The following is a 21611-nucleotide window of genomic DNA, read 5'->3' on the forward strand; positions in this document are numbered from 1 at the left end:
GCTGAAAAATTCGATTTTGGGAGACCTTTGTGAACTCTCCTGGCTCCAGAAGAAGACGAGGAGCAGAGCTGAGGAATGGTGAGGGGTGGGACAAGACATGATCTCATCTGAACCCGCACCAAGGAGAATAGAGGAGCCCGAAAAAAAAATTGTCTGCACTCACCCAGGAGAAGCAGGAATGGCAAAGCTGCTGCCAAAAGTCATCCCAGAGAAATGAAAGGAAGATTAATCAGCTGTTAAATCCCAGAAAAGAGCGGGATCCTGGAGCAAGGAATGGCGAGAACTCTGCTGCCAAGGGTGGGAATAGAAGAGGAACAACAGAGGGACCTGGACAGGGCTGAGATTCCCTGGCCAAGCCCAACATGGAGAAGAGCACAGGGATCCAAAAGATTCCAGGGAGATCCCACGTGATCCAACCAGCAGGAACACTGCAGGGCACAGCTGGGCCTGGAGAAGTGAGAGGCTCCATGGAGCTCCAGAGTATTGCCAGATGTTTTCTAGGATGAGAGGAAAACGGGCACAGATCTGACACAAAGGAGGAGGGAAAAGTAGGAAAAAAACCCAGGGAACAGCTCCTTTGGAGCTTTGCCTTCTTCCTGAAGTGAACTTGGGAAAGTTTTCTTCCCTAGTTTTCCAAGGTGGAAAAGGCTTGGAGCAACCTGGGATAGTGGAAGGTGTCCCTGCCCCTGGAATGAGATGGGATTTAAGGTCCTTTCCAAGCCAACTCATTCAAAAACTCTGTGACAAAAACTCCATGACAAAAATTCCATGATAAGGATTCCATGATAAAATTCCATGATAAAATTCCATGCTGTGTTTGCTACACCCCAGCTCCAATCCACGTTGGATCTGAAGCAGGATGGGCACAAGCCCCGTCATTCCTGCAGGATTTGTGGATGAATCCTGGACAATCCCCTCCAGGGTTTGTGTTCCCTGTGGCCTTTGGGGCTGTGTTCCCACGGGAAAATCCCAAAGGAGAGGACCTGTCATCCCAGGTGGACCCAGAGCTTTGGATGGGGACAAACTCCTTGGGAAATGTCCTCAGCTCCTGCTCTGAATCCAAAGGCTAAATTCCAACAGGATCATTCTGTTTGTCCTTCCAGGGCAAATCCCAACCCCAAACTGGGGCTTCTCCTCTTGTCCCAGACATCCCACTCTGATTCTTCCTCACTAAAACCCAGGAGGGATGACCCTGGATCTCCAGATACCAGATCCTGATCCAGACACTCCATCAAGAGTTTGGGATCACCCAAAAATGGAATCACACTGTGGCAACCAGATCCTGCTGGGCCTTAGTGGCACTTTTCCCTCTGTGCTGGTGTCAGCATTATCCCAATTTTTGCAGGGAATGCTGCTCATGCACAGAAACATCCAGGAAAAATCTATTTATGATTTGCAATTCAAAGGATTTAAAAAAATATATATTTCTTCCCCCTGCACAGCCCCAATGCCTGAAATTTATATCTACATTTAACAATGGGTTTGATTTACTTAAATCCTAAATAATCCAGTGTTGAATTCATTTCAGTCAGAGCTGCATTTTAGGACAGGGGTTGTGTTTGTTTATAAATAAACTTATGGCTTTTGCTGATTCCTTGAATTTCTGAGGGACTGTCAAATGTTCTCAGTCCTGAGTAATAAACACAAGCAGAGTGAGTCACTGGCTGGGGTTTTTTTGGTATTTTTGCTTTGTGCCAGCAGAGAAATGATAACTCAGAAGTGTCTTTGAGCCAGAAAATCAGGAGGGGTAGAAGAAGAGAGCAGGAAAATGGATTGATTTGTGAAAAGTTGGTATTTTGATAACTCCTCTTTGGCGGGAAATGGTTATGATGGGGTTTGACTTCTTTTAATGAGGCAAAATGAGAAAAGAACATCACAAATAAATATTGGCTGTCAAAGGTTTCTGTTCAGGACAAGAGGGAACGGCCTCAGGTTGGGCCAGGGGAGGCTCAGGTTGGACAGCAGCAGGAATTTCCCCATGGAAAGGGTGGGCAGGGATTGGAAGTGCCCAGGGAGGTTTGGGGTGCCCATCCCTGGAGGCGTCCCAGGAATTCCTGGAGGTGGCACTGAGGCCTCTGATGGGGATTTGGCACAGCTTGGACTCGATGAGAGCTTTTCCAGCCTCAGGAATTCTGGGATTCTGTGCCCTGCAGTGGATGGAGAGGAGCTCCAGCTCCTGTCAGAACCTCACAGGCACCACATCCCCCCCCAGCTCCGAATCCAAACCTCAGCCATGCCAAAGGGAGCAGGTTTTCCCTGGATTCCACTGGGCTTTGGCCAGGCTCTAATCTGAGAGGATGATAAGGATGTGGGACACAAGGTCAGGATCCCACCTGCTCTTCCTGACTTCCTGCAGAGTCTGGGGAAATTAATCCTTAATTAGCCCTCAGAAGAGTGGCTGGTCACTGCTGGTCTCCTCATTAGGGTTTGGATTAATTCTGGATAATCCAGCCTTGGATGCATCCAAGGCTGGGCTGGACAGGGCTTGGAGCACCCTGGGATAGTGGGAGGTGTCCCTGCCTGTGGTAGGGGTTGGAACAAGGTGACTTTTAAGGTCCCTTCCAACCCAACCCAACCCATCCCAGAATTCCATGACCCTGTGGAACAGGACATTCAGAGCGCAGAGTGAGGAACAATTCCCAGTTTGAAGCCACTTTCCAGGAGCACCCACAAAAAAGGAAGGGCTGAGTTATCCACCCTGGGCACCGATTTTAGCCACAAACTCCCCCCTGGGATGTGCAAATTCCGTGCCCTTGGTGGTTCCCTCTCCGGAGCCCCTCTGGAAGGGCAGGAATGCCACACGTTCCACAACCACATCCAAGCCTGAAAGGGTTCCTGCCTTGCTCCCAGGGAAAGGAGAGGCCAATCCCTGCCTGCATCCACCAGCTGTTAACCCTTCCCACCCCAGAGGAGCATTTTGCCCAAGGGAAGCAGGACACGGGACTGGCCGTTCCCAAGGCCACCTCCGGCCAGCAGATCCCGGAGCCTTTCCCAGCCCCGTGTGTGTCACCAGGCAGATCCACAGGCAGAGAACAAACCAAGCCCAAGCCACTGACCCCCAGGGTGGCTTGTCCCCTCCCAGGACGATGGCACCGCACCCTCCCTGCACTCCTCCTGCTTTCCTGGGGGACATTCCCGTCCTCCTTGGCCGCCCACGCTCTCCAAGGGATCCAAGGACCACGCAGGGCTGTGCAGCCCTCCCCGGGGAGCTCCCAGCATCTCTGGTGTCCAGCAGGTCTGGAGAGCTCCAGGGATCACGGAATTCATGGATGGGATCACCCACTGGCCACGTTGGTGGCTCACTTGTTTGTTTTTGGTTTTTTTTTTGTTTTTTTTTTTTTTTAACCTCCCAAATAACTTAATCTCTCATTCCACAGAACAGAGAAACCGCATGGAAACCCTTGGAATCCGCTGCGTGGCCTGATGGTCTTTTCCCACTAAATGCTCTCCAGGGACCTTTTTCATCCTTTGGGTGAATTATTATTTTTTTTTTTTCCTTTCTTTCCCTCCTCCTGTCTTTACATCACTGTCTCTCTCTCCTCTTCCACCAGGACCGTGGGTCTGTCTCCGTCGTAGAGCCCGGAGCCGTTCAGGTATTCCTCATCCTTGTTGTACTGCTCAGGGCCGGAGGAAGGCATGGAATTCTCTGAAATGGAGCCGTTTTTCACATAGCCTGGCAAATTCCTGTGGCCATTGAGGGTCCCTGGGATCAGTCTGGTGTTGAGGTGCAGGGCAAGGGCCCCTCTCGTGGCTACATTGGTGATGCTGGTGTGGGACACCATTGGTCCATAACTGTACGTTGTGCTCCCACTCCGAGCTTTCCTTTTAAAGTCAAGTGCTAAAGTCCACCTGCTCCATGACTTCTTTATTTCTGCTTGGACCTGAAGGGGGGGAAAAAAAAAAGAGGGGGGGAAAAAAAAAAATCCCCATGAGTGGGAGAAGGAAAATGCCAGAAAAATGTGGTGTCCATAGAATGGGCGGGAAACTCGGCGGGGATTTGGAATTTCCTGGTCTTTATTTTTATGGGCCAACTCGTGATTCCATGAAATTGGAAAGAGCAATAAATTCACATTAAACCTGCCCTTTCCCAATGAAATATTGGACACTGGGAAGCTTGAATGGCTGGAAAGGTGGGATGGCTCTGCCCAAGGTTTAAGGGATGGAGAGCAGCACATCCAAGAGGGAATTGTCTCAACATCCCATGGAAATCAAGTGTGAGTGGGAAAACCACCTTGAGGGGCACCTGAATCCTGAGAGATTTCCCTAGAACGAATTTCCCTGAGAATTTCCCTAGAATTTTCCTAGAAATGGGAATTTTAGGCTGGGTCTAAAGTAGGTTGTTAAAGTTAGGCTGAGATCAATCCCCCTTAGATTTTATCCTCGTTTTATCTGCAGAACATACACAGTGAATTTGTAGTTTTATTTCCCTTTAAAATCCATAACTTTAGGTCATAAATTCCCCTTAAAATCCATGAATTTCATTTTAAGTCAGTGTGTGGAACTTCTTCCCTGGGGTCAGTAGCTGCTGACCATCCATTTTCTTAATTAACAGCAATAGAGGGAATTAATGGAAATGAGGAAATTAAAGTATATTTTTCTGGAAATAGATAAAAAAAGTCCAAAGAGCCTGGAAAAATCCAGATTTTGTTAATCAGTGACTCTATCAATCGGTTTTTCTTCTTAGTTTGAAATGAAGCAGCACTGAGCAGCACTTGTGCTAGGGAATTAAAAATTGCAAAATTTTTTCTCCATTAGCTGCTTCCAGTAGCTCATTTATCGGTGCCATATTGACCTGGGGGTTTTCCACCAGAACAAAAATGAGGATTTGAATTTTTTATGTGGACTGAGAGACCTTGGACTGCAAAATAAGGTTGTTTGTTGTAGAAAAATGAGGATGTGCTGTTCCACCTGAGTGTGGAATTAACCCAAGAAAGGAGGGAATGAAGACTCACCTCTCCATTGCAAAAACAGTATATGATGGCAACAAAAAATCCCTGGAAGGAGCAAGAAACAACAAATTAATGGGAATGTAGGGAAATTTGAGTCTCTTTTCTGCCCAGCAACCCCAGGCTTCTCTGAGACTGAGGACATTCAAAACCAGCTGTGGCAAATGTGTGTGAGAAATGTGGGATTGCTCAGTGGGGCGGGAGAGGGGAAACAGAGAAAATTCCCTGTGGATGGAGCTCAGAGTGGACAAGGAGCTGTCCCTGAGCCAGCAGAGATGGGGATGCATTGGGAAGAACATTTTTTGCTGGATACATTGCCCCTTTTCTTGTGTTTTGCAAGTAGAAAACAGATTTGGGGCTGAAATATTTTCAAATCCCCTCGTGAATGAATTCTAGTGCACTGTAAACCCAGCCCTGCTTCCATAGCCAGCCTTGCACCCACATTCCCCTCCTCTCCCCACTGAAATTCCCAGGGTTTTCCCAGAGTTCCAGTACCTGGAAAGAGTTGAACAGCATTTCATAGTGCATTTGAACTTGCCAAAGAATCCCTGACACGTCTGTGTATGGCATAGCCATGAAAACAATATAGTGAACGCCAAACAGAGGCATAAGGACGAGGGTAGATTTCAGCAGCTTCCTGCAGGGAAAAAAAAAAAAAAAAACGGGATACAGCAGGAATTAGTGCCTGGATAAAGCTCCAACCCAGCCAGGTTTGTCACCGGGTTCTCCTTGCCCCCTTGGATATGGGATGTTTGTACAGGTGTTGTGGAATTCCACCTGGAATTCCGAGCTGCTGTTTCACTCCCCAGCGTGTGCCAGTGCCAGCCCTTTGTGTGATGCTGGAGGTGACACTGAGGTGCCTTTTCCAGCCTCAGACCCGCTCCAGGTTTGGGTCGGGATGGTGGGTGGAAGGTGAAAAGGAATGGAAGGAATTTGTGCTGCAATTCCAGCCCCCAGGCTCCAGCAGCCACCAAATCCCCTCATCCCTAAAGGATGGCTCTCCATCTTCACGTGGTCCTACAGTGGCTGACACTGCTGGAGCAGGAGGCTGGAGAATCGACTTCCAGAAATCTTTTCCAACCTCAACCACTCCATTGAGGCAAGACAGGAAAATCCAGCCTGGATCCTGTGCAACGAGCAGATCTGGAGGAGAGGGAAGCGAATTAGGAGTGGAATTACTCCAGATACCCAGGGGAACAGGACAGAGCAGAGGTGAACGCTCCCAGGAGGTGCTTTGGGCTTCAGCATCCCTTGGAAAAGTTATTTTTTTTTTTTTTTTTCAGGAAGCAGCTCCACCTCAGCACAGGATCAGTGCTGGGGACTCCACAACCCGGAGTATTTGGCCGGGCTGGCTCCGGAGGGAATCAGCTTTGCCTGGAAGTGACATTAATTGAGGGATTAAAGCTCGTGCCAGGAGTTCCAGCAAGTCCCCGAGTGAAGCAGGGATCGGGAAGGGCGGGAATCGCTCCCAGAAAGCCCCGGCACCGCCTCTGTCCAGCGCCTGCAAACCACCGAGGGAATTTAACACTTTAAAAGGAGCAGGCCCCATCCAAACCATAATTAATGGCAGAGCTTCAGCCAGGGAGAAGTAAATAAATGGATAAATCAGAGCCCTGACAGGGCAGCGAGGAAAAGTGGGAGGTGTTTTCCTGCCAAAGCTCCCCCTCCTGCCTCAAATGTGTGTTTGGAGAGGGAGGTGGGAGCAATGAGCTCATGGTTTACATCCCAAATCATTCCTCTCTCCCCCCTTCCCAAGTGTCCTGTTGGGCAGTCCAGGAGATCCCAAGGAGCCTTGGGAGCTCTCAAGCAGCCGTGGTGTCCCAGCAATCCGATTTTTCCATCCAGTTTTTGACCATGCTACAAATAACCTGAATTGTCAAGGGAGATGAGCTGGCAGAATAAAGGAAAACCAAACAGAAAATGAAACGAAACTGGAATATTTTTATCAGTTCAGCCAAAGCACTGAAACACCCGCTCAAGGGCAGGTTTAACAAATAGGCCAAGCTTAACAAAGCACGGTGGGGAAATAAAAAGAAGCAAATAAACTGATACAAGTTTTATGGCCTTCAGCAGCACAAACAATGTTTTATTTTTGCACTTTTAGCTCAAAAACTGGCTGAAGAGCTGGAATTCCTCCCTAACCTCCAGCAGCTTGGGTTTGAAAGGTTTGGGAGAGTTTTAAAATCGCTCTGGTTCATTCTGCATGACCACACTTGGAAGACAAGAAATTTTCCGAGTTGTTTTAGGTGCCACCACAGCCAAGGGGGTGAGCCAAGGACTTTGTCCATCCCAGAGAGGGGACAGGGCAGGTGACACTCACCTGTACTGTTGTCTCGAGTCACACCTCCCTGCATTCGTCTCTCGGAGCTTGGTTGCGAGGACTCTGATAATATTGATAAAGAGAATAAAATTTACCTGCAGGGGAAAGAAAACAAAGAAACGAGGAGTGTTAAAAATGGATGAAAATGGAGTTTTTCCAGTTGGTGTTGCCCCTCCAGGTGAGGCAGGGGGTGGGACTGGGGAGGAAACTCCTCCTGTGGAAGGGATGAACATTCCAGGAATGATCCCAGGGTTTTTAACCTTCAGGGAGAACATGGAATGGCTCAGAGGTGTGGACATCTCACATGGAAACACCCGAGCCAGCAGCACAGCAGGCACCTGGAGAAGGCCAAAGTGAGGTTTTGTCTTTCACAGCCCAGCTGGGATTAAGATCCCAGGAGCACTCCTAGGATGTCTTCCCACATTTCCATGTGCCAAAGGAAAGAGGAACAAGCCAAATGCTGCTCTGAAGACACAGAGTGGACCTAGCTGGGGATGACAGCTCAAGAAGGCAGAAGGGCAATGAAAACTTGGATTTCTCCCACATTTCCACTGCTGAGCTTCCTCTGGGAAGTGTTTAGGATGGAGCAGACAAGGACAGTGAGGGAACATCACCCACTGCCTTTCAGGGAGACACATCTGTGGACACAGCTGGGGGCCAACTGCTCGGGATAATTCCAGTGGTGCCTTGGAACAGGCTGCACCAGGAAGAAGTGGAATCCCCATCCTGGGAAGTGATGGAATCCCCATCCTGGGGAGTGATGGAATCCCATCCTGGGGAGTGATGGAATCCCATCCCAGGGAGTGATGGAATCCCCATCCTGGGAAGTGGGAGAATCCCATCCTGGGAAGTGGGGGAATCCCATCCTGGGAAGTGATGGAATCCCCATCCTGGGGAGTGATGGAATCCCCATCCTGGGAAGTGGGGGAATCCCATCCTGGGGAGTGATGGAATCCCCATCCTGGGAAGTGGGGGAATCCCATCCTGGGGAGTGATGGAATCCCCATCCTGGGAAGTGGGGGAATCCCATCCTGGGAAGTGATGGAATCCCCATCCTGGGAAGTGGGGGAATCCCATCCTGTGGAAGTTGTGGAATCCTGTGTGGATGTGGCTCCTGGGACAAGGGGTTGTGGTGACCGTGGTGGTGCTGGGGAATGGCTGGATTTGATCTGGGAGAACATCTCCAACCTCCGCGACCCCGTGATTCCGTTCTTGTCCTACAGGAACACGCCGAGGGAAATTTGATGGCAGCACCACGTGGAGAGGAAAGATGGGGAGATTCCCGTCTTTGCAGAGCTCTTCAGAGCTCGGTTTCCCTGGATTCCAGCAGCTGCTGGCCCAGCCAAACCCACCCATGGGTTATGGAGAGGGTGGAGGCAGACCCGTGCTGTAACGGCACCGAGCAGATCCACGCCGTTGGATAAACCCCTGTGGATTCCTCCGGAGCCTTCAGCATTTCAAGACACGGAATTCCCACACCACACACAGGCTTGGAGTCTCAGGGAGGGACCACCTCAAGCTGGACGGTCCAGGAGACTTCCTTGGATTCATTTTGGTTGGAGCCAGAGCAGATCCGTGTTCCAGCATTTCCATGGCAGAGATCCCACCACAACCATGGGAGAGTGGCTCCCACGGTCACTTATTCTTCCTGATAAAATTGGGAATTCCCTGAGCTGCTGGACCAGCAGGGTCTGGTTTGCCATGGCTTTGTCTCCTGTGGTTGGATTCCTATTCCTTTTCATTCCAGTTCATTTGGAACTGTTCTCCATAAAAAAAGCAGGGAAGGTGGTGCCATACCTTTCCATCACTGGGATATGAGTGAAAATTCTCTCCCGTATCCATATCCCTGTTTTCATGAGGTTTGTGGGAATTTTACATCCCTGCAAACCCATTCCCTGAGTTTCATTTGGCTGAAATTTCCTGACTGGCACAGGAATTATAAGGGAGGAACGAACAGACCAACAGGCAGGGAAGCACAGAGCCTGGGGGGCATTTAATTCCTGGGAAACCATCTGGAAGGGAAAAACCAAGCAGGATTTGTGTCTCTACAGGAGCTTTTCCAGCTTTAAAGGCTCCAAAGTGGGATCTTGTTCTGCATTTGTCAGCAAAATTAAAGATGCCCAACCTTATCACACCGAGGAGGGAAACTCCTCTGCTTTCCCCAAATGTGCTAAATTCAAAAAGAAATCCAGACAAAGGAATCCCATCCAAATTAGCAGAAAGTGGAGAGATTTTAAACCCCCCCAGCCTCCAAAACCTCATCCAGAAAAGGCAGGACTTATTCCAGCAACGTGGGAATGGCAGAAGCAGCCAAGTGAACAATACGAACCCACAGAAATTAAACAGACACAACCCACGGAATATTTTTGCATAATAAACAGCTGCACTTGCAAATTGCCAGGGCACAGGCACAGCCTCCTGGAGAAACCTGATTTTTCCAAGGATGAGCCTCAATTGGGCTCTTTCTCCTCTGCTAATTGGCCTTTAAATGAAATGCAATGGGGTTGCTGGAATTCGTTTAATTGAACCATCTGAACTTTCTTCTCCGGCCTCTGCTGCTCCATTTCCAAAGATGTGGTCTCAGCGTTTCTTCCAAGGAATTGCTGCAGCCAGGTGGAGAATTTCCACGGAATGGATGAAATCCAGGCCCTCCCCCAACCCCCAAAAGTCTCACCTAATGGCACGGATGAGCACATCCACCCCAGAAAAATCTCCTGCTCTTTGTGTGTCTGGTGTTCTTCTCACCCACACTGAGCACCTCCCAAGGCCTCCTGATTGGTGAGGCAGGAGGAAGAGCCTGATCCCAAACCCTCGGGATTGTGGAGAGATTCCTACCAGCTCCACTCCATCATGGATGAGTGGAAAGGGAGGTGGGATTTTGAGGGGAGGGCATGAGCTCATGGATTCCATCAGGAGATGGAGCAATGGAGAACCCCAAATAAAGAGGGGGGGGGGGGAAGAGGATAATGAATGAATTCATTAATTAGGACATAATTGAATTCATCTGGTGCAGATAATTAAATCTTATAATCCCCTCTCCAGCTCTGGAGAGCTCCTCCTGTGTTGGGATAATGTCCCTTGGATCTTTCCTTTCCCCTCTGGCTCCTGGCTGGGGGTTGGAATAATCCAAAGTGATTAAAGATCCAATCAAAACTGGGATGGTTTCATTCCCCTTCCCACCTCGGGCTTCCCAAGCTTTTATCAGTTCAGAAAGAATGGGATGACCCTGAAACATGCCTGGGAAAAGCTTTGGTCCAGCTACAGACCCCAAATTCCATCTCTTCCCACTGGAGATGCCTCCAGAACATGTTATGACCCCTGAGAGTTTCCAGGACCATCTGGGTTGGAAATATTGCCTTGAATGTTGGTTTCATTAATGATTTTAGGGTCTTAGCCCTAAAAATGTGGGATTTTTCTCTCCTTGAAGTCACTCACAAACCCTTCTGCTCTATTCAGCTGCCAAAATTCCAGGCAGGACAAACATAAACCCCTCAAAGTGGAAATGCAGGGATTATTTACGAAGCAGGATTTTTTGATAACAGGGAAAAAAAAAAAAAAAAGAGTAGGAAATCCTGGATCAGCTCCCAGATCCCAAAGGCCTCCCAGCCCCTCACTCATCCCATACTCACCACGATAGCTGCCAGGATGGGCACCTGAATAATCCACTTTAAATTGCCAGCACTCAAGTCCCAACACCTGAGGAGAGATCAACATCCTGTCAGGAAATCATTCCAAGAACAATGGACTCCAGAGTTTTGCTGGAAAAATCCCCCTGGAAGGACGAGTAGGGCCTTGCTCTAACCCTGCCTGCACTCAGTGACACTTTGGAATATCCCTTTTCCTGCTGTTATGCCACTGAAAAACGAGAATATTCCAATGGTTGGGATGGTTGTGCTCTCCAGAGGGTGAAGCTCTTTCCAGCTCCTGCCACACTCATCCAGAATTGTCCCTTCCAGGCAGGAATGGATCCTTTTCCACTTCTTCACTTCCTCACCAGAAAAAAATCCCTACGTTAAAAGTAATCCAGGTTTCATGAACACAGGAGAGGCTGAAGTGATGCAGGATCACAGAATCCTGGAATGGGTTGGAATGGACCTTAAAGGTGATTTAATTCCACATCCCTGCCATGGGAGAGAGGTTGCTCCAAGCTCCATCCGACCTGGCCTTGGACATTTCCAAGGATGGGGCAGCCACAGCTTCTCTGGGTGACCTGAGCCAGGGCCTCCCCACCCTCACAGGGAAGAATTTTTCCCAATATCCCATCTAGCCTTGACCTCTGGCAGTGGGAAGCCATTCCCTGTGTCCTGTCCCTTCAGTTCCTGATCAATAATCCCTCTCCAGGTTCCCTGTAGGCCTCTTCAATCCTGGATATGTCCCTGCTCGTGGCAGGGGTTTGGATTAAATGACCTTTGAAGGTCTTTCCCAACCCAACCATTCCATGATTTCCCCTTGGAATAAACCTGCACACTTCCCATGGGGACAATGCTGGGGTCCCACTCTCTCTTCAACCCTGCCCTTGCAGGGAGACCCAGCCAAAGCCCCCAAAATCTTTATCTCCATCCACCTTCAGGCTTTATCCCAGCGAGGACTGGAAGGGACAATTGGTGACATGGATATTGGGATATTGGGATGTTGGGATATTGGGATGTTGGGATATTGGGATGTTGGGATGTTGGGATATTTGGATATTGGGATGTTGGGATGTTGGGATATTGGGATATTGGGATGTTGGGATGTTGGGATATTTGGATATTGGGATATTGGGATATTTGGATATTGGGATGTTGGGATGTTGGGATATTGGGATGTTGGGATATTGGGATGTTGGGATGTTGGGATATTGGGATATTGGGATGTTGGGATGTTGGGATATTGGGATATTGGGATGTTGGGATATTTGGATATTGGGATATTGGGATATTGGGATATTGGGATATTGGGATATTGGGATATTGGGATGTTGGGATATTGGGATATTGGGATATTGGGATATTGGGATATTGGGATATTGGGATGTTGGGATATTGGGATATTGGGATATTGGGATGTTGGGATATTGGGATGTTGGGATATTGGGATGTTGGGATATTGGGATATTGGGATATTGGGATATTGGGATATTGGGATATTGGGATATTGGGATGTTGGGATGTTGGGATATTGGGATATTGGGATATTGGGATATTGGGATCCAATCCTCCATCTGCCAAGGAGGGACGGGCTCCTGGAAACTCCCAGGAGTTTCCAGCACCCGTTGGAAAAGCTGACCCAGTGTTAATTTGTTGGAACCCAGAATCCTGGGAATTTTGAGCTTTCTGTGCTTTCTGACACTGACCCCAGGAGAACACTGCTTGTGACCTGAGGCCTTGGAGAAGGTTTCCAAAATTGAGTGATGGGGTTGGGATCACTGGTGTGCAGTTTGAATAGAAATGTGTGATTTCACACGGTGAAGGGTTTGGAATTTGGGGTTTTAGAATATAGAAATAGGTGTGGGACAAGATGGAGGCTCCTGGGTGTTGTCTCTTTCTTCCTTCTTGTTCCTTCTTCCTCATGATTTCAGGCAGTAGTTTTTAGTCAGACAGTTCTACACTACAAGCCACAAGTGTTTGGTTATTGGGTCAAAAGTATAAATAATATAAGTGTTAGTTCTTTATTGAACTATTTAGCTTTAAAAAACCTCATAACTAGCCAGACTCAGCTCCATTTTGCTCGCTTTTACTTAGTAACTAAAAGTATTACACTAGTAATTACATTTAGATAAAATGTAATAAACAAAAATTCGTCTCCTTCGTGTTTTTAATCCTAACTCTAAGTAAAGACAAAAGAAAATAAAAACAAGCCACTAATTAAGTCGTACAGTTAAGCCATGACATTAATTATTCTGGTGGAATTGTCTCCAGCTCTGGAGACAGGAATGCCACAGGGTTTTCCTTGTCTGATCCAGGTAAGCCCCACATGGCAGCTCAGTTTTCCCAGGCCAGCTCCTCAGGGAAGGCGAGGCTGGAAAGCCACGGGTGCTCCCTGGGAGCCTCTGTGAGGATGAGCTGGTGTCCCTGCTGTGTCACCCCTCTGCTGACCCACCCATCCCAGCCTGGAGCTGAAATCCCCCTCTGGAAAGGGCATTCCCATGCAAAGCCGTTTGGGAATTCCTCTGCTGGAGGATCCTGGGAACAGGACTTGTGTGGTCAAGCTGTGAATTTTGGGGACAAGGCAAGCTTGGATGGGGCTTGGAGCAACATGGGAGAGTGCAAGGAGCCCCTGCCCATGGCAGGGTGTGGAATGGGATGAGCTTTAAGGTCTCTTCCAACCCAAACCATTCTGGGATTGTAAAATCCATGGAGGAATGACAGTTCTACCACCCCACCACCACCAAACGTCTCTGGCTGTGCTGCAGCTGCTCTGCCCCAAATTCATTCCCACTCATTCAGGATTTTTCTGTCTTGTCCCTGCCCAGCTGTGACACAGCCCCTTTATCCTCAGGGACAACAACTGCAGGTATTCCCATTTACTGAATCCTGCAAAATGAAAAATCATCCTTCCCTTCCATCCGCCACCCTCCTCCAAAAGTTAATGACGTCAGAGTAGAATCCCAGCTTTGCCTGGTTCTTTTTCCTTTTGAATTCACCCATAAATCTCATAAAACTTTGCACATAAAAGGCAGAGAAAGGAAACCCAGCGGGACTTACTCTGTGTCGGCCAGAGTGGCTCTGACGCTGGCCCACACTGTGACAAACACAGCAGGGAGTCCTGCAAAAGAACACAGGTGACACGGGGTCAGGGGGGACCGAGGGCTCCAGCACCGAAATTCCAGGTGGAGCGGGTGAGGGGAAGGTGGAAGGAGCAGTTTTTAATTATTCGGGGGTAACTGAGACTTGGAAAGGCTGAGCTGTCACATCTGAGAACTGAACTGGTGCAGTCTGGGGTGCTCAGACAGACCTGGAGGGGCTGGAGAGAGTCCCGGGAAGGGAACGGAGCTGGGAAAGGGCTGGAAAACTCCTGAGGGAGCTGGGAAGGGGCTCAGCCTGGAGAAAAGGAGGATCAAGGGGAATTTCTGGCTCTGCACAACTCCCTGACAGGAGGGGACAGCCGGGGGGGATTTGGGATCTGCTCCCAGAGAACAGGGACAGGAGGAGAGGGAACGGCCTCAGGATGGGCCAGGGGAGGTTCAGGGTGGAAATTGGGAAAATTCCTTCCTGGAAAGAGGCTGCTGCACATTGGAACTGCCCAGGGCAGGAAGGACTCCCCATCCCTGGAGGGATTGAGCCCTGTGGATGTGGCACTTGGGGACACGGTCAGGGGTGGCCTTGGCAGAGCTGGGGATGGTTGGACTCGATGATTTCCGAGGCTGGGGAGTGCTGGAACCTGAGAGACTGAAACTGGCTTTGACCAACTCATCCCATGGGAAACAGAGAAATCTGCTCTGGAGCCAGGCTGGGAGAGCTGGGAATGTTCCCCTGGAGAGGAGAAGGCTCCAGGGAGAGCTCAGAGCCCCTGGCAGGGCCTGAAGGGGCTCCAGGAGAGCTGGAGAGGGACTGGGGACAAGGCCTGGAGGGACAGCACACAGGGAATGGCTCCCACTGCCAGAGGGCAGGGCTGGATGGGATATTGGGAATTTCTGGAATTCCCAGAGCAGCTGTGGCTGCCCCTGGATCCCTGGCAGTGCCCAAGGCCAAGCTGGAGCAGCCTGGGACAGTGGGAGGTGTCCCATGGCAGGGTTGGAATGGGATGATTCTCAAGACCTCTTCCAACCCAAACTATTCCATGATTCCATGATTCCAATGGTTTTATGCAGCACAGCTTCTCCAAGATATTTCCTCCCTTCCTTCCCATCAAGGAAAGGTAGAGCAGGAGTCAGGCTCAGTTTCTCCCAGAAAATCCCTGGATGGGTTGGAAGCTCTGTTAGATATGAGAGAGTTGCTGCATGAAGCACAGAAATACTAAAATTTAGGATTATGCTTCCAGAATATCCAGCCAAAGGTTCATTCCCAAATGAGCCATCCTGATTTCAGCACAGCTACCCTGGGCCATCATCTTTTCCCTGTGAAACATAGAAAAAATATTCCCCAATAACCAAATGCAACCTTGTATTTATTTTTTTTTTAGGGTCCAGTTATTTGTACAACTGAGTCCCCTACTGGCTTCCCTTAAAAAGCAGGATCCAATCCACAGTAGCTTCCACAAATTCGGGAAGAATGACCCCTTTCAGGTGGAAAAAAAAATTATTAAAAAATAAATAAAGGCGACATTTATCAGCGGGGACTGTGAAGAGGCTGTTCCCAGTCTAAGCTCACTGGGGCTCGGGGATAAGCCCAGGCTTAACTTTCAGCATGCACTTAAGTCTCATTAGGGTGCTTAAAGGTTTTCCTGACCACGGGGTGTGGAGCAGGGACGGCTGTGTCCCAAACCCGGGGACAACGGGGCCCTTATCCAGGCTGGGAGCTGGGAATGCCGAGGTAATATAAGAAAGCATAAATAATTAAACACAGAGCCTCACTCAGGCCCAGCACTCCTACAAAGCCACATTTATAAGGAATTTATCCCGCTCCACAATTCCCTGTGTTGCTGGCGCTGGGAAGAAAATCCTTGACCTGTTGCACTGGGAACTTGGAGAGAGGGAAGTGAGGGCTCGGGGAAGGTGACAGGCACCAGCTCTTCCCTCCTCCCTGGAATCCACCTATCCATGGAAAGTAGGGCAGGCTCTGGAAAATCACCCAAAGTTGAAATGGATTGAATTTTTTGGTGCTCTTTCAGTTTATATCCACGGAGGAACTGCCATGTTGAAAGGCTGTCCATGAAATACTGGATATTCCCACTACAGCCAAGCTCTAAGTTTGGAGGATTGATTTCTTTGGGAGATTTGGATATATTGGTCAGGAATTTGTTCTTCTCTTGCCTTTCAAGACCTGTGCTGACTTCAGGCTCCCAAGCAACAATAAAATACTCAGGGGAAAAGAGTTAGGGATGGATGGATGATGGATGATGGATGATGGATGGATGATGGATGGATGGATGATGGATGGATGATGGATGATGGATGATGGATGGATGATGGATGGATGATGGATGGATGATGGATGATGGATGGATGGATGATGGATGATGGATGGATGGATGGATGGATGATGGATGATGGATGGATGATGGATGGATGGATGATGGATGATGGATGATGGATGATGGATGATGGATGATGGATGATGGATGGATGATGGATGGATGGATGATAGATGATGGATGATGGATGATGGATGATGGATGATGGATGATGGATGGATGATGGATGGATGGATGATAGATGATGGATGATGGATGATGGATGATGGATGATGGATGATGGATGGATGATGGATGGATGATGGATGATGGATGGATGGATGGATGGATGATGGATGGATGATGGATGGATGGATGGATGATGGATGGATGATGGATGGATGATGGATGGATGATGGATGGATGGATGATGGATGATGGATGGATGGATGGATGGATGATGGATGGATGATGGATGGATGGATGATGGATGATGGATGATGGATGGATGATGGATGGATGATGGATGGATGGATGATGGATGGATGATGGATGGATGGATGGATGGATGGATGGATGGATGGATGGATTCATGGATGGATTAATGGACATATGGATGGATAGATGGATGGATGGATTAATGGATATATGGTTATATGGATGGATTCATGGATTAATGGATGGATTAATGGACATATGGATGGATGGATGGATGGATGGATGGATAGATGGATAGATGGATGGATGGATGGATAGATGGATGGATGGATGGATGGATGGATGGATAGATGGATGGATGGATGGATGTCCTCCCCCAGCTCCAGCCCAGCCCCTGCCATGCCGTCAGTGACTTGTACAGAATCCACATTGTATGCGCTGTGCATTTCCAGCCACACACACAGTGTGTACAATGCAGGTGCTATAAAGTCAGGAATCTTCCCAGCAGCTGGAAAATGGGAAAGATCTGCTGGCCACCCCACCCTCTCGAGGGTGTTTCCCATGTCTGTGTCTCCCAGCAGCTGGAAAAATGGGTTTCATGCATGTGGAGCGAGGGAGTGACTGCTGGAAGGGAGTTTAGGAATGAAGACCTCGTGTAGGTCTGGGATTTCTGGTCTCCATTCCCTGGGTTTAAAAGCCTCTCTGAGGAACAATGCCTGTGTTTTACGAGTCCCTCTGTGCCCCTTTTTCCTGATGTAAAATGAGAATAATAATTATACTTTTAAGGCCTCTGGTCCCGCTTGGTATAAATGTTTTTGGGGAAGAATTATTCCTGCTTGGATAAACACACAGGGCTCATCATCATGGATTTTCAGAGCACCTCCCACCATCTCTTTTATCTTTTCCAGGTGTCCCTGCAATCCCAAATTTGCTGAAATGCAGGGCAGCCCAGCCATGTGTGTGGGAATTAACGTGGTGTGAAGGAAAAATGCCAATGGAATCAGCTTGGGTTTCCTGGCTATTGGTCATGGTCCTAAACTTCCTTCAAAAAACAGCTGCAGGGAGCTGGGAGTCTCCCAAGGGATTTATTGTTGCCCATAATGTCATTATTTATTTATTTTGGGTGGGTGCTGGCATGGAAAGAGTTCCTTTCCATCAGCAGGGTCTCCCTTGGAAGAAGGGAATTGAGGCCTTTGATGGAGCTTGTGCCAGTGAGGATGTGGACTGAAAATGCAGGACAGAAATCCACGGACACGACATCAAAGAATTGCTCTTTGTCCCGCTCTCCCCAGAAATAAGATGTTGTAGGGTGATTTTCTCTCCCTGCTCCCACCTTGGAGATTTCCAGGCAGCACAAATTCAGTGCTGATTATTGCCACTTTTGGGGGCAAATCTGTCTTTTCCGTGCAATAATTATTTCTCCCCGATTCCCCGTCACTCATTGCTGCGGTGTGGGCAGGATCCAGCGCCCGCTGCAGGCAACTGGAATTTTTCCACCGTCTCCAGTGGCTCCTGGATCGGTTTGCCCTTTTGCAGTGCCCAAAAATTATCCAAACAATCCTCCTGAGCCGGGTGCCTGCTCCGACATTATCATCCCAATCCAAACAAAGCAGCCCCAACTGCCACCGGAGGCACCGTGTGTTCTCATTCCAGAGACATTTCCACGGGGCAGCCTCAGGCTCCTGGAAGCCCAGGGATGCTGGCTGTTGTGACAGGTGTGACTGCAGCCCTGCGGTTGCTCTGATAAAATGATTATTCCCTGGCAGCAGATTATTCCCTTAACGAGAGCAATCCCTGCCCGTCCCAACGTTTTCCTTTGGTTTTTGCTGGTTAAACACACGGCATTATTTTCCAGCTGCTTCCCTCTCCTCCCGGATTCCCACTGGGGAATTGCTTAAGTCTGCTCTTTGCTGTTTAATGTTATTTTTTGAGAGGGAGTTTTTACAGAGCCTGAAGGTTTGGTGGAAGATGAGTTTATTTCTCTTTTCTAATTTAATTTAGCTGGGGTTTTGTTAATTTGCTTTAGCCAAGAGGTGCCATCCAAAGCCCTCTCTGTCCCTCAGCAGCTGAGATAAGAAATGCCAAATCCCCAAAATAGAATCCCAGAATGATCTGGGTTATGAGGGACCTTAAATCCCATCTCATTCCACCCCCTGCCAGGGGCAGGGACAACTTCCACTCTCCCAGGTTGCTCCAAGCCCCATCAAATATCTCTTAATTTGTTGATTTTTCCCAAAACTTTTCCAGCCGTCCCGGACCAGGCTTTTCCTGAGAGATGGATTCCCACTTTGGAATATTCCTATATTTACACTTCCCATCTTTATCATCTGCCAGCACCAGCAGTTCCTGACGTGTGGAGCAGCTGAACAGGAGGTTTGGAAGCAGCTTCTTCCCTGCACCCCATTTGGGAAGGAGAAAGGCTGGAGAGATCCCTGCCCTGGTGCATTGAATCCCAAAAATCTGCAATCCTTCATAAACTCATTCCTGTGCTCCCTGCCTTGCTCTGAGCTCCACCAACATTTTCCCCTAAAAATCTGGAATGGGGATGGGGTGCTGCACACCTAAACCTTGCCCTAAAATGCAGTCAGGACGTGGCCAGGTGAATTTGGGATCTGGAATTTGGGAAGTGGTGCTGGGTCAGGTAACCACAGCCCCCCCCCCCCGGGCAGGTTTTCCCTGCTGTAATTCCTGCTTAAACCCTTCCTTGCATCCTCAGGGATCATCGGAAACATTCCCTGTTCTCCTCCCAACCTCCAGACTCCGAGACAACTGTGGGCAGTTGTTTTATTGTCCCAGCACCTCGTAACTCCTGGGAAGCCAAAATTAAAGCCAGGAGCGAACAGAAATCCCATTCTCCTCCGAAATGTGCGTGCCCGCAACGTCTTCTCCTAATGAGCCCCTTCCCTGCACCCACATCCCGCCCCTTGCTCATTACTCAGGGAAAAGATGCCCGAGTTGAAAGAAAAGGAAAATAAAAAAGTCTTCCCCACAAATTGCAGGTTTCCAGTGGTGTTCCAAGGCTCAGGAGACCTCAGGGATTTGAACCAGCTGAGGTTTGAGGGAGGAAATCAGAGCTCGGGGCTCTCATTGGGAGCAGATGCTCAAAACCTCCCACAGATTTCTGTCCCTCCAGCCCAGCACTGGTTTCTTAGCAGGAGATCCTGGGAAGAGATGGGGATAAATCCCTGAAATCGGCTGTCTCATCCCAAATTCAGCCCTCACATTTCCTGCCCTGGAAGGGTGGCAAAATGTGGGGGTGCTGAGGCACCACCAGAGATTTGTGGCTGTCCCTGGATCCCTGGAAGTGCCCAAGGCCGGGCTGGACATTGGGGTTGGAGCAGCCTGGGACAGTGGGAGGTGTCCCATGGAATGGGTGGGACTGGATGTGCTTTAAGGTCCTTCCCAACCCATCCTGGAATTCCCTCGCTCTTTGTGCTGCCTCTCCAAGGCTGGGCTGATCCTTCTGGAGACCCTGGGAGGAGCCACAGTGTCTGGAATGATAAAAGCTTCCCAAAATGAAAAACCTGGCCTTGATGCTCATCCTTCCTCCATCCCCTCTCCCATATTTCTGTATTTTCCTTCAAGAACCCCCTCCAAGAGACTTTTCCAGGTGAGCCCTGAGGAGCGGCCGTGACTTACCCCAGCCAAATAATGTGAATCCCCAAAGATATTTCTTCTCTGAGAAAAATGCCATGAAGATGAGGCTGTGCAGATAGAGCCCTTCCACCAGGATCCAGTAGTAATTGGTCGCCAGGAAGTAGAGGAAGAAGGTGACAGCTACTTTACAGCCCACCTGCAGCCACCACACAAGGACAGAGAAGGAACACGGGGTGAAATTCTTGTGCTGCACAAACGAGTCGGGGCGAGGTGGGAAACGAGGTGGAGAAAGGAAAATGATTAAATCAGGAAATTGTGTTTCAGGGGTTTTTTGTGAGGGGGGGAAAATCTTTGGGAGAGAAGGAAAGATGAACAGTTGGGAAAAAACTCCTGAGCCAAAGATGATTTTTCCTGCAGCAGGTGAGCTGGGAAGTAGAAAAAAGGAGATGATCCTGCTCTCTCCCAACCTGGTGATGAGGGGCTCACACACTTCCTAGAGCAGCTGGGGTTCATCTTTCCCTGTTCCATCTTTCCCTGTGTTCCATCTTTTCCCTGTGTTCCATCTTTCCCTGTGTTCCACCTTTTCCCTGTGTTCCTTGTCCTTGTTTGAGGCCAAAGGGCCTTGGCCAAGTTGTCCTGGCCTGGGTGTCCTGCTGAAGTCACAGCACTGGGAATTCCAACTCCTTCCTCAGCTCGAGGTGGGATGGGGTCACCCCATCCTGCCCCTCCAGGATCCTCCGGGGTTGTTTTCTGTCCTCACTCACTGGGAACCCCTGCAGATGGCTCCTGCTGCCTTTGGAGCAAACAGGGCCTGGAGGTTTTCCCTGGAAATCTCAGGAGCAGACCTGAGCTGCCAGGTGGGAGATCTGGGAGAGACTTCCAGGACATCCTGGGTGTTCAAGGGGCTCCTAAGCTGAGCTCTCGCTCCACACTGAGCTGAAATCCTTTAATTTTTGGGGAGCAAAACCCTGACTGTGACCCCAGCACTCCCTTGGGTCAGAGTGGGACAAAGCCACCCCTGCTTCCCAATTTCTCAGCTCCAGCAGAGAAAGGCTGCAAAATATCACAAAATCCACTTGGGGATTAATCAGTTCAAAGCCAGCTCTTGTCAGTGTGGATAACCTTGGAGTCTGGGATGTTGGATTTCCCAGGAATTCTGTGGCTGCCACATCCCTGGGCCCATCTTTGTGCTGTCCCTTCCTTTGAGAGGAATACAAAGGACTGACAGAAAATGCCAATAATAATACCTTGGAAATAAAAAGATAATTTTTTAAAAT

General features: G+C 49.1%; 1 protein-coding gene across 1 annotated transcript in view; it reads right to left on the reverse strand.

Annotated features, from left to right (window-relative positions):
• Nucleotides 1–3457: 3457 nt before the first annotated feature.
• PTH1R (parathyroid hormone 1 receptor) overlaps nt 3458–21611 on the reverse strand; it is an 85521-nt gene continuing 67367 nt past the window's right edge. Inside the window, exons 7-13 of the mRNA XM_088177505.1 lie at nt 20377–20530; nt 13953–14013; nt 10896–10962; nt 7267–7361; nt 5442–5583; nt 4953–4994; nt 3458–3881 (exon numbers count right to left, since the gene is read on the reverse strand). Coding sequence (XP_088033631.1) covers nt 3519–3881; nt 4953–4994; nt 5442–5583; nt 7267–7361; nt 10896–10962; nt 13953–14013; nt 20377–20530 — 924 coding nt within the window. The 3' untranslated portion in view covers nt 3458–3518. The remainder of the gene's footprint in view (nt 3882–4952; nt 4995–5441; nt 5584–7266; nt 7362–10895; nt 10963–13952; nt 14014–20376; nt 20531–21611) is intronic.

The sequence above is a fragment of the Sturnus vulgaris genome, chromosome 1 (assembly GCF_052056855.1).
Source record: "Sturnus vulgaris isolate bStuVul1 chromosome 1, bStuVul1.hap1, whole genome shotgun sequence".
In the NCBI taxonomy this organism is placed as follows: domain Eukaryota; kingdom Metazoa; phylum Chordata; class Aves; order Passeriformes; family Sturnidae; genus Sturnus; species Sturnus vulgaris.